The sequence below is a fragment of the Rhinatrema bivittatum genome, chromosome 5 (assembly GCF_901001135.1).
Source record: "Rhinatrema bivittatum chromosome 5, aRhiBiv1.1, whole genome shotgun sequence".
Lineage (NCBI taxonomy): Eukaryota > Metazoa > Chordata > Amphibia > Gymnophiona > Rhinatrematidae > Rhinatrema > Rhinatrema bivittatum.
In genome coordinates this window covers 234,270,013-234,283,451 of record NC_042619.1, presented here as the reverse complement: position 1 = coordinate 234,283,451, position 13,439 = coordinate 234,270,013, and the positions used below count along the sequence as shown (strand labels likewise).

Here is a 13,439-nt window from a genome sequence, read left to right as displayed (position 1 = left end):
AACGGGGATAGGGAGATGTTGCAGGGCAAGGGGGAAGGGACATAGTTCTCAATATTTGCCCTGGCTGCAGAAAAAGCCAGCCCACTGGCCACAGGCAGTCTTAGGGGAGCGGTGAGAAAGACAATCACCCCACCCATGTTTCTAGGGGCCTTTGCCAACCAGCTCCTTCACGGCATGCCCAATCATAGCTCCCAGTGAAGCTTGGAAGGCCAACCCATGTTCTGCAGCTTCTTATTTCATGCCCGTCTGTAATAATTTTTATTTTTAACCCTTTCCAGATGATGCTCAAAACGACTTACAGTATTACTCGAACTCATTGCACAATAAGTCCCTGCCCCAAAGGGCTTAGTCCATAAGTGGGTACGTGAAGCAACGGGACATATAGATCACAATAAATGTTGCTGGTAGACGTGAGATAACCATAGTTTTCTTGTAGTGCCGAGGTCAAATGAAAGAAGCAGAACTACCAATACCACAACGCACAGGCAAAATTTTAACAACCAGGTCAGTGTCAAAGTCTCCCTCCAATTCCCAAGTCTCCTCCTCCCCACCCAGCAGCTCGTACAGCGGTTTTTTTTTCTCGTGCCACAATACTTAGGCCAAGAAGGTACCAGACTAGTAGTCCCAGAAACGTGCGAGTAGAGTGCAGAAAGACGCTACCTGGAACTCATCGACCAGAAAGACCCTGTTCCCCAGGCGCAGGCAGACGTGCTCGTCGCCGGGGTCGCTGCGGGGCAGAGCCGCGCAGAAGGCGAGGGAGCGGCTCCGGTGCAGCCTGCGCACCGTGCTGTGGATGAAGAGCGCGTAGCAGGCGCGGAAGCGTAGCCACAGGTACACGTAGCAGAGGGTGATGAGCATGGTCACAGGCCCGGCCACGGCCGCAGGGGACGGCTCGGGCTCATGCCTTGACAGCCGCAGGGGAGGGGAAAAGGTCCCGGACGAAGCGGGCTGAAAGGGACCGGTGACTAGCACGGACCTTCCCTGTCACTCCACAGCCATTCCACTTCCTGGACTCAGAATCTAAGCCGCCCACCGATTGGTCCATTCAGGTTGTTTCTGGCCTCCGATTGGCCAGCAGGGCTTTCCTACTCTCGTTTTGTCTTCCTCGCTGTTTCTCTCACAGCTCCGGGCCCATTGGCTGGCTGCCTGCCTGCCTCTGACACGCCCCTGTTCCCGGCTACTTAGCTTTTTTTTTTCTCCTTAACTTTCGCTTCTTGCAAGTACAACGTTTACGGTTTTTAAACAGTTCTAATCTTGTAAAAAGCTCTCGGCAGTGCTTGTGTGGTTAACTGCAGCATAAATTAGAAGCCGTTTTATCTCCAAAACAACAAGATTGGAGCCCATGCTCTGCTTTACTCAAATGAAATGTTGCCAAAAGAAGTCGCCCGCATATCACCTAAAAACAGGATTACAGGCTGCCTCCAGGTGAGACTCCACAGATTAATTTCGGCAAAAAAAGGAATGGTGCAGTTTGTCCCCGATTACCTGGAGCCATCTGACAATTCTATTTTAAACGTAGTTTTCAATATCTGAGTCGCCTTATTGCCCAGACAGACATCTTTATCCAGCAGTCGTTTACGCTTTCTGGAACTGAAACTCACATGTTAATATTTATCTATATGGCTCCTATATGAAGCACGTGATCACAAACCATGGGCAAGCACAAGGAAGAGATGCCATTTCATGCAGGGCAGAATGCGATCTTCTGCTGAACGTGTCGCTTGCTGAACAGAAACGGGTACAGGTGTAGTGCGAAAACAACATTTTAAAGAAATATTTTAAGTAAAAAAAATATTACCTTTTATTTATTGCATTCGAGAAATGCACCCTAGTTATCTATTTGAGCAGGTTTTTAAGGTTGCCAACATTTCCATCAATTGTAATTGAGCACTCCATCAAATGTGAAGACCCGGGAAGGATCTACTCTGAGACTGTAGGCATGCAAGCTAATTGTCCTACCTTGCCCCCCTGGATACCCCTATTTTCTCCACCGCCTCTACGGTAAACATGCAATCGAGAGTTGTACAGGTAGTGAAGAAAAGAACAGACATACCTGTTGCAAATCAAAATAAACCCAGCATCCTTCCGCCCTCCACCAATCTCTGCCCAGCAATCCTCTCTTTCTACTCTCCCCACCCCGACCCACTGATTATGATCCCGCTCTACCTACTTCCCCCCCTATTTGTTATTCCCTCTCTGCAGCGTCCTTGGATAACCCTCCAGTAGTTCTCCCGCCTCCTCACCAGGTGCGGCCCTAACTGTCTCTTCCACAATAACCGCAGCGAATAAAGGCGAGACTCTCCATCGAGCCTGCAATCTCTCCTTCAGGGCTGGACACTTGTCCCAGGAACAGACCACAGCAAGCAACAGTGCCGGCACGCGCCTCCCGCTTCTTCTTCTGCGCCGGCGGCCCGGGCTCCAGCACAGGTCCCTGATTGGACCGCCTGGGCTCTGCCCCTCTATACTATGATTGGTTGTGTGCAGCCGGCGGCACAAGTGCAAAACTATGCCAAAGCCAGGCACGTGGCACTGTAACTGGACACTGGACACTCAGCTTCAAAACCGGACCCTCTGGGCCAAAACAGGGCTTTTGAACACACTCCCTAAAAAAAAAAAAAAAAGGTCTGTTAAAAAGTAAAATGTAATTTTAATAAAGTCTCCGTCCGGTGTCCTTCCATACACCTGCAGAACTTTACAGCCGCACCTTAAATCATCAAACACGCTATTCCTCCCTATTAATTAGCATTAATGGGGATGACTGTCTTTCATTGATTTATGGAATTACTGTAACCTAATATTCTGACATTTTGGCAGTGTTACATGCTAAATAGAAAAAGACAGCACGAGTTTAAACCCCTGAACTGTGCAATAAGCATAATTGGGAAAGAAAAGTAGAAGCGACTTTGTGTAAAAACCTCCTACATTTAATCTCTGTTTCAGGAAACAATGGAAAGGGTGCCTCAGCCCTATGCTCACTATTTCGTCTCTCCTCCTGTAGCACAGACAGTGTTGCCAACTCAGCCAAAAAAAATAGTTTTCTTAAGCCATCATCTCCCACCCTAATGCCATTGGATAAAGGTGAAGATGCAGGCTGTCTCCAGGGTCAGATTTAAAATTATGGTGATCCCCCCCCCCCCCCCCAATTGCCATAGACAGATGATCGGGGATGGTGGGGGGTCACCCCTAGAAATCAGAGAGCAGCATAGGGACTTCTGTTTTTTGTGCTCCTTCAGAATTTGGCGCTGTAGGCATGTGCCTATGTTGCCTATGCCTAAATCTGACCCCGGCTGTCTTGGCTTTTTATTCCTGCCGTGATCAAAAGGCACTTGCTCCATCCAGGTGGCCCTCTCTACAATGCATTGCTTGGCTGCACAGTCAACAGAATGGCAGCATCCCTTCAGGCCACTCCTTTAGCACATTGGTGCCCTATGTGAGGGCACAGGTCACTTACCCCTAGAGCCAGCCTTGCCCCCTCCCAGTGAGCCCTCACAATAACTTATCACTCCTTGCCATGCAAGCCTCCAAACCTTCTCCCTATCCTCTGCAAAAACTGGGGATGTGGATGCTGCTAGGACCACTCCTAAAAGCGTTCTGGTCAGGTAGGACAACAGCAGTGGTAGTATACAGTGAATCAGTGCAGGGCATCTGAAGTTGTTGCATGCACAGCACATTCTCCTTCATGGGACTTCCTGTTAGAAGGGAAATCCATAGAGCCTATAAGCAAGTGGCAGGCTGATTCACCTGCAGCGGATCCTCTAGTTCCAGAAACAGAAAGCCCTGGGTAACTCCTTTTCCCATTTAGTGCAGTAAAGAATTGTGAATGGGGGAGTTTACCATTCAAATGCAGCACCTCCCTTTGAGGGTGCTGGAATGGCAATCCCCTTTAGAAATGTTTATAAGCAGCTCTCTCCTGGGGAGCTCTGGGGGCAGTGTGAGTTCTTTTAGAAGTTAGTGGAGGCGTGTTGGAGCTTTTCCTGTTTGGGGATTTTGGGGCCCACTCTTGGGACTCTGGCAAACCCTGCCAGGAGTCGGTGAGTTGGGTTGGAGATCTGTCCTGCTTATCCACTTCCTGGATATTTGGAGCGTTTGAGAAACTATAATTTATAGGAAACCTGCGGCAACCCTTGGTACCACATGGATTTAGGGCATGGGGAATCGTGGGTCTGGGGGTGCTCAGGTTAGGGAAGACCTGCTCCTCTACATCCTCCCATGAGGGCAGAGGAAGGTGGTGACCTGGTGCCAGGACCTTCCAGTGTTTTACCTCAGATTGGGAAGAAGATTTTTGTAAGAAGATCCGGGAGCAAGTTTCTGCTGCCCCTCTTCCTGCCCATCAGAAGGAACAACTAAATCTTCTTGTTCCAGAGTGGATCTGGATTCTGTTAAGAAAAAGAGTGCTGAAGATCAGCTAAGTATGAGTAAAGACTCGGTAAGAGCATTGAAAATTGTGAGGACCTCTATCAGGAGTCTTCACCCCAGGGGGAGAGAGAGATTTCGGGATTTTCTGTGCAGAGGCAGCACTTTTACCATTTTACCAGTTTTGGAAGGGGTTTCCCTGCCCGCCTGGGAACTCTTTAGCCAAGCCCTGGAAGGTGGATGTTTCCCTTGCCGTGGTAACAGACACATTCGCGCAGCTAGAGGAAAGGAACTGTAACAAGAGAGAAATGTACTGTGGTGCTGAGGAATACGTTTGTGCCATATTTCACCTGACTTTTGCAACAGTAAAGACTTTTGATTTGGACACTAATCCACTGGCTTCGGTATTTTATTTTTTTATTGGGCACATACAGCACTCACACAGGCCGATACAGTACAGTGCGCTCCAACGGAGCGCATTTTTAACCTGCCCTTGGACGCGCGTTTTCCCTTACCCCTTATTCAGTAAGGGGCGGAAAACGCGCATTCAACCCGCGGCACCTAATAGCGCCCTCAACATGCAAATGCATGTTGACGGCCCTATTAGGTATGCCCGCGCGATACATAAAGTAAAATGTGCAGCCAAGCCACACATTTTACTTTAAGAAATTAGCGCCTACCCAAAGGTAGGTGCTAGTTTCTACTGGCACCGGGAAAGTGCACAGAAAAGCAGTAAAAACTGCTTTTCTGTGCCTCCTCTGACTTAATATCATGGCAATATTGAGTCGGAGGTCCCGAAGAGTAAAAAAAGTAAAAAAAAAAAATTTAAAATGGGCCGGCGGCTGTCGGGCCAAAAACCGGATGCTCAATTTTGCCGGCGTCTGGTTTCCTTTTGACCCGGAGCGACGGCTGTCAGCAGGCTCGAGAGCCGACACCAGCAAAATTGAGCGTCGGCTGTCAAACCCGCTGACAGCCGTCGCTCCGGGTCAAAAGGAGGCGCCCATTTCTACCGCACCACCTAATTTAAATACTGAATCGCGCGCACCGGCGAGCGGGCATTCACCCGCTCTCCCGCGGACTTTACTGAATCAGCCCGACAGTGAGGAAAAGTTCCCCTCTCCCAGTGCAACAGACACAACAAAGAGTTGCCCCTAGCACTCTGGGCCTTGAAAGGGAAACCTTTCCCCTCTACTAACAAAGAATCCAGACCCTGGAAGCAAGAGACTGTGCTAGAGCTAGCCTGAGGTTCCAGCCCTGAAAAGACAATATCAAACTTACTTTTACGGCCCCATCGGAAGGTAGTCAGCCTCCCGGGATGAGGTTACCCACATGTTGTTCTGTTACCATTAAGGTCTGGGTGCCAAGTGTTAGCTAGCTAGTTTAGGGTGTTTAGCGGTGTTAGCTAGCTAGTGTAGGGCATTTAGCGGTGTTAGCTAGCTAGTGTAGGGCGTTTAGCGGTGTTAGCTAGCTAGTGTAGGGTGTTTAGCGGGGAGGATCCATTCAAATCCAGCCCCTCCTTCTGCAGGGTCTGGAATGGCCAGCCCACTTGCTACAGCTGGGGAGGAAGTCCTTTGAGTTAGTACTAGGTGCAGGAAGCGGAGAGGAGTTTGGAATTTGTTGTTTTGCAGGCCCAGCCAGTTTTAGCTGGACAAGCCGTTTGGTCCTGGCCAGGGTCGGGAGGGTTTCTGCCCAGCCAGTACACAGCCTGCCTGGTGGGAGTTATCCCTCTGAGTGCATTTTTTTTTTTTTTTTAACTTTTACCTTTATGGGGGCCTTGCTGAAGCTGGTTTGGCTCCTGGGCTCAGGGAGCAGAAATCCCTGTGCCTGGGCAGATTGGGGAAGATCTGCCCCTCATTGCCTTGGTAAGGAAGGGACTGGAGTGTCGGTGACCTGCTATGAGTCACCCCAGAGTTATCTGCAGTTTTGTAGGCCTAATTTCGAGATCCAGGTTGAAAGTTCTGGATGCCCTTCCTTCCGGCTGGGAGCACTGAAAGTCCTGTTCCAGGAGATCCCGTCCATCAGCGATTAAAAAGGAAGGAACAGGGACTGCATAAGCACAGAGTCTGTTTGGGTCATCTAGTAGTGAGTGAAGGCGGGGCCTGCCATTCAGGGGAACACCCATCCGGTGATTCTTCGGACTCTGGGGAGAGAGAGAGATTTGTCTTTCTGTTCTGAGACAGAGAGAGAGTGTGTTTGTCAGTTGGAAGGGGTGCTTCTGCCCATTCAGGGTCGCCCTGCCCACCTGGGGAGCCAGTTTTTCCAGGCCCTGGCTGGTGGGAGCTCCCCTGCTCTGCCTGAGATATTGCTGTGCAGATTTGGGAGAACATTGTAGCTGACTATTTTATGCTGCTATGGATCAAAGAGTTGTGCCATTTCCCAGTTATTGTCTTCTGTAAAGAATCATTTTATGAACACTAACACAGTGACTCCAGCTTGGTTATTTATATTTAGCACTCAGAGCAAATAGGAAAAAATACCCCTCTCCCAGGGATACCTAAAGAGAATTAGCCAGCCCACACTGGGAATAGAGAGGTCTCCTTTCATCCCCAAGTCTATTGAACCTACATCCTGGGAAGGAAGGGAAATAGTACAGCTAGCCTGGGATCCTGCCCCAAGGAGTTACACATACGTTTATGTGCCTATTCGTACCGGACTTGTACATTAAGGAGGGGTTACACACAGAATACTACCACTGCTGTTAGCACGCTTACCCACCACTTTCTGCTAGAGCCAGCCCCAGCAGCTTCTGCAGAAGGGAAAGGAGTAGGGGCAGGGGCTAGGAGGGCATGGAGGAAGGGGGGGCAAGATGTCTACCTCTAGGGAAGCCCGTGGTGGGTGGATTACTGGCAACCAGCTTTCTTTAAGCACACCCAGCAAATCTGACTCGATGTTGATCGATTGGTAATGGTGGGCGCAGAGAGGGGATCCCCAGGCCTGCAATGACTCCCTTCTCTCCTGAACCCCAAGGAAGGAATACCTAGGCCTTTGTCAATTTTTGTCTTCTCTCTGACCCCAAGAAGAATTTCTGAGCCAATGCTGAATCCTCTCTCCTCCTTGCACCCAGGGAGGGGATCCACAGCATTGTGCTCATTGTGTCTGCAAAGGAGGGGATTCCCAGACTAGTTTATTTTATTTATTTTTATTTATTTGTGTTTTTCTATACTGGCATTCACGGAAGTTCGTATCATGTCGGTTTACATAAAACAAGGGGTGAGCAATACATTATAACGTACATAACGTACATTATAACATACATAACGTACATAACTATAACATAGAAAAATAAGTTACAATAAAACAGGGATGATTTTAACTGGGAGTAGAATAAGAGGAAAGATAGAAGTTTAACAAGAAGTAGAACATTGCAGTGATTGAGTGCTGAGCATGGGACAGAATAGCCTGAGTACATCTGTGCAGCCACCATTTTTACAAACGTTTGCCAAACCGAACTTTCCTTTTATTCATTTTTAGATCATGTGACACTTTTTCCCCTTAAAAACACAATTCTTTGCAAAACTACAGTTTTTGCCCTTTACAAACACAATCGTGCCAGGGGAACCGGGCAGTGCTCTAATAGAGCGCCCACACAAAAAGGATGAACTTTTGTTATTAGTATGTAGGACCTCTTTGGTTTGCTTAAGAAAAAGTAATTCCCTTAAACAATTCCCATGCTGCTCTCTCACTTTCAGACCAATCCAACAGAGTGCGCCCAGCCTAGCACACAGCTTAACAAGCGGTTGGACATGCATCTATAGCCCCCGATACAATAAGAGGATCAGCATGTCCAAAAAACGCTTCCAAACAAAAGTGCAGCTAATAGTGCTCATCACATGTAAATGCCATGTAGATGAGGCTATTAACTATTACCCTGCAATACAAAAATCCCCATGCTCGAGGTGCACTTTTTAACCTGTAAAATTTTACACCTGCCCTGCAGCAGGCGTAAAGTCTTCCCACACGTCAAGGGCTCAACTTAAAAACAAAAATACTGCTTTTCTGTGGTTCCTCCTACTTAGTATAATCGTGATACTAAGTAGGAAGAACCACAGAAACAGCACCATGCAAAAAACCAGTCTTGACATAAAAAAAAAATAAAAATTTCGGAGCGTGCAATTTACACCTACAATATACACACTCCAGGCCGTGTATATTGTGTGTGTGTGCATTATGCTGGTAACATAGCTGTCGTGGGGAAAAAATGGACACTCGTAAATAGAGTGCCCGTTTTCCTAACCCGCACACAGCCACATTTCCTGGGCGCCCGATACCATGGACGTGATAGGGACGCATAATTTATCCCTAGCACAGCAGCTCATTTGCTTATTGCATCGGGTGCCCAGGAGAGGTGATTGTGCACGCGTTAAAAAAAATGTGTGCCCAGTTTGGACTCACATTTTTTTTTTTTTAGCACATCCATATGGCATCGGCCTATTTATGCGAGCCCTGCCAGAAGGGGCTGCATTGGGATGAAGAGGAGTCTGCACCAGGATAAGAGAGTGAAAAGTGCAAGCAAAGTATGCTAGAAGTGGTTTAGGGATAGGATTACTGTATTGTGGGTTAGAATCACTTCAGTCCCATGCCACCAGGACATGGGACATCAAGAGGTTAGGCAGGAGACCAATCATCTGCGATGAACACCTATTTATGCTGTTATAGGAAAGAAGTGTCAAAACTATAATTTTCACCAGCCTGTAAAATGCTAGATCTGACCATGAACTCAGCACAATTCAAAATTCAGAGGCTAAAAATGAGAGAGACCTGGAAGGAAAAGATTAATGTGTTCACACCTTACAAACTATCAATGTTAATTAAAATACACTGCAAAGTGCATGGCACAAAGGCACATTTCCCTTTCTTCCATCCCTCCTACATAAAAAGTTGTCAAGCAGCTGCAATTTTGCACCAATCTGAAATCACAATTCCCTGACAACTTTTAGTGCAGCTCGACCATGTGAATTTCATCCAGATCACTGCATTCCCTATCAGCCCTATAATATGCCTATGGACCGACCATCAAAAAATAACCGCTCTCACAGTATCAAAATACACCTAAAAAAAGCGTCAGTTTGTAAATTTTAATGTCAGATTACCGTATGCCATTTTGCTGTGTGCTTTCTTCTCTCAGCTTCTCGCACATCCGCACAGACACAAATCTGTTATGAAATACAAACAAAATCAAAAGTCACTGTCTGTATGTCTAGTGCCTCCAGGGGAATGTACTTTCACCTCAAAAATACACAACACACTGGCCATTGCGTCAGGAGCTGACAGGAGTCCCAGCTGTGTCACCTGACAGCGGCACTGCTCTGCGCTCCACTCATAGCCACTCCAGGACAGACCCATGATTATAAGCTAAGCTGCCAAGCCACTCCACTGGCTCCAGTTAAGTTTTCAGCCCTTTTGAAGTTTCTTTTCAGTTTCAAATGCTTTTGCTCTTCATTGTCTGCTCTTGTCTGTCACTGTATTCCACCTCGTTCTCTCTGGTTTGGTTTGAGTCCAGGGCCTTGCACTGAACAGGCCACCCCTCACTTCTGGACTTTGTCCCTGGTAGGGCCGTTCCATTGATATAAAGTCCCTCCTGATGTCTAGGTGCTTTTCTCTTTGGTAAACTTCCAGTCAAAGCCAAACATTCATCTTTTCAAACAGGATTGTCCTAGTACTTACATTCTCAGTTGCTCTATCTTTGGTTTCAGGATTCTCTACCATGTCTTGCATTATGAAATACCCAAAGTCTCTTGTCCTTTGTTTGTCTTATTAGATTGTAAGCTCTATTGAGCAAGGACTGTCTTTTTGTATGTTTGTATAGCACTGCGTATGTTGTGTAGTGCTATAGAAATGTTTAGTATTAGTAGTAGCAGTTGTATTAATTATGGGATTAATGCAATATTGGGTGCTGAGCTCAGCGCACCAGTAAATGTGCTGTTGGACGCGCGTTTTAGATGCGCTAGACATACTCCCAATGCAATATCTGGATTAGCGTGTCCAAAACGCGCATTCATATCGGCGTGTAACTAATAGTGCTTATCTCATGCAAATGCCATGTTGATGAGGCTATTAGCTAATACCCCCGATGTAAAAAAAACTGCGCACCCGACGCACACATTTTAACCCTCAAAAATTAACGCCAGCCCAGAGATGGTATTAAGTTTTGAGGCACCCCAAGCCATGCTCAGAAAAGCAAAAAATACAGCTTTTCTGTGGTTCCTCCTACTTAATATCATTGCGATTCTAAGCAGGAGGAACCACAGAAAGCTGCAACATGGAAACAAAAAATCTTGACAGCAGTCAGGTTAGGAAAAGGGAAGCTCAATTTATGAGCATCCATTTTCGTAACCCATGGCTGTGCACTGTTAGGAAAACAGTCGCTCGGAAAATTGAGTGTCTTTTTTCCTTACCTGCACACAATCACTTCTCCTGGGTTCTCTATGCCATGGACACGCTAGGTAACACTTATAATACAAAACTGTATGTGTATGATGTATTCTTGTACTATTAAATTCAAAACAACATCATAATTATAGAAATATCAAACGCTGATACCATGTAGTCTCGTGTGGAGAACCAGAGAAACCTCATACAAGATGGCGGGCTTTAACTTCAATAGCCCTATCAGCCACCAATATAATTGTGCAGTCACTGGTCAAAGAACGGACCGTCACTGTGTTTTAATCATTGGTTACTCTAGTAGTGATTTTTCGAATTTTTACATTTTTTTTTAGAATATTTTCCATCATTTAGTATGGTGTATATTACCAACTTTAGGGCAGTAAGATTACACTTATCGTAGCAGTAGGTGCAGCAGGGATATCAGGCTGGCGCTGGCCCGTCACGGCTCGTGTTTCTGTCAGCTTCATCAGGGGCTGAAAAATGCCAATTGATTCCCGGGAATCAAAAATGCCAATTGATTCCCGGGAATCCCATATCATAATCTCCCTTTTTAAAGTTTTATATGCTACTGCAGTAGTTTTGCTTAATTTCCTCTTTCCTGTGCTTATATCAAATTTGATTACATTATGATCACTATTGCTTAGTGACCCCATCACAGTAACCCCTCATACCAGGTCTTGTGTTCCACTGAGGACCTGATCTAAAGTAGCTGCCCATCAGCTGCTCCACAAAGCTGTCATTTATGGCATCTAAAAACCTAACCTCTCTAGCATGTGTCAATAAACATAAGAACATAAGAAATTGCCATACTGGGTCAGACCAAGGGTCCATCAAGCCCAGCATCTTGTTTCCAACAGAGGCCAAACCAGGCCACAAGAACCTGGCAAGTACCCAAACACTAAGAAGATCCCATGCTGCTGATGCAATTAATAGCAGTGTCTATTCCATAAGTAAACTTGATTAATAGCCGTTAATGGACTTCTCCTCCAAGAACTTATCCAAACCTTTTTGAACCCAGCTACACTAACTGCACTAACCACATCCTCCGTGACCCAAATGGTGATATTTCCATTGGATAGTGGCAAGTCTACCACAAAATCAGTTGTGTCCAGGGTTCATCCGGCGCTGGTAGAAGTTGTAACAAATCCCAAGGACGTCCAGCTGGCGGCTTTTGCTTGGCACAAACAGCACAGGAACCCACATAAGCTTGTACATCCTTTTTCATGGTTGGCCACAAGTAATACCGCTGTAACATTGCCAAGGTACGACTCTATCCCGGATGGCCAGTTTGTAGATCTTGAGAGAAAATCAGTATATCATCGAGATGCATTGATATAGTAAGTCCCGTAAAATGTCGTTCATCATATTTTGAAAGACTGCAGATGTGTTACTCAAACCGAAGGGCATGATGAGATGTTCGAAGTGTCCATCGCAGGTGTTAAAAGCAGTCTTCTATTCGTCTCCTTCACGAATAAGCACCAACTTGTAAGCACCTTTAAGATCCAGTTTGGAGAATATCTTGGCTCCTTGGAGCCTGTCAAACAGTTCAGAAATTAAGGGCAGGGGATACCGGTCCTTGATGGTAATCTCATTCAGACCTCTGTAGTTGATGCAGGGGTGTAAGGTAGGGATGTGAATCGTTTTTTAACTATTTAAATTATCATCCGATAATTTTTAAATCATCATTAATCGGTAAGGGACTCGATACAATAGGAATTCCCTCGATTTATCGTGAAAAATCGTTAAATCGAGTACGGGAATTATTTGGGGGGGAGGGTGGGAAAACCGGCACACCAAAACAACCCCTAAACCCACCCCGACCCTTTAAAACCAATCCTTTACCCTCCCGAACCCCCCAAAATGTTAAATTACCTGGTGGTCCAGTGGGGGGGGGGGGCCCGGCGCCGATGGCCCGATAAAAACAAAAACTCACCCGACCATTTACAAATTACCCCTTTGCTTTTCCCACCCTCCTGACCCCCCCCCCCAAAAAAAAAACCTTTTACATGTACCTGGTGGTCTAGCGGGGGGTCCAGGAGCCATCCCTTCAATCATACCCTCGGTACCGGTGCTGGACTGGTTTCAAAATGGCGCCGATCGCCTTTGCCCTCACTATGTCACAGGGAGCGACGGTAGCTCCCTGTGACATAGTGAGGGCAAAGGCGATCGGCGCCATTTTGAAACCAGTCCAGCACTGAGGGTATGATTGAAGGGATGGCTCCCGGACCCCCCGCTAGACCACCAGGTACATGTAAAAGGTTTTTGGGGGGGTCGGGAGGGTGGGAGAAGCAAAGGGGTAATTTGTAAAGGGTCGGGGTGGGTTTTTTTTATCGGGCAATCGGTGCCATTTTTATCAGTGGTAGCCAAAATGGTGCTGATGGCCCGAGAGCGGGAGATCACGCCGGGACCCCCCCCCCCCCCCAACACACACACTGGACCACCAGGTAATTTAACATTTTGGGGGGGGGGTTCGGGAGGGTGGGAGAGCAAAGGGGTCATTTGTAAAGGGTCGGGGTGGGGTTTTTTTTATCTGCTCAGGCCTCACTAAAAAATTAACGATGTGAATTGGAATCGGAACCGATTCCAATTCACATCTCAAACGATCCGATTTTTTTCTCCCTCCATCCGAACCTGATCGTTAAAAAAATCGGGCACACGATTCACATCTCTAGCGTAAGGTGCCATCTTTCTTCCCTACA

General features: G+C 46.9%; 1 protein-coding gene across 8 annotated transcripts in view; it reads right to left on the bottom strand.

Annotated features, from left to right (window-relative positions):
* The window catches only part of HLCS (holocarboxylase synthetase), a 262,571-nt gene extending 253,041 nt beyond the window's left edge, over positions 1 to 9,530 (bottom strand). For 3 of the 8 annotated variants that reach the window (XM_029603462.1, XM_029603463.1, XM_029603465.1), the window contains exon 1: positions 661 to 1,031. In XM_029603462.1, the coding sequence (XP_029459322.1) occupies positions 661 to 858 (198 nt within the window). In that variant the 5' untranslated portion in view covers positions 859 to 1,031. Of the gene's footprint in view, positions 1 to 660; positions 1,060 to 2,243; positions 2,604 to 9,443 lie in introns of those variants that run through there. The other 5 variants (XM_029603467.1, XM_029603468.1, XM_029603469.1 and 2 more) reach the window with 4 other exon arrangements.
* Positions 9,531 to 13,439: the final 3,909 nt, after the last annotated feature.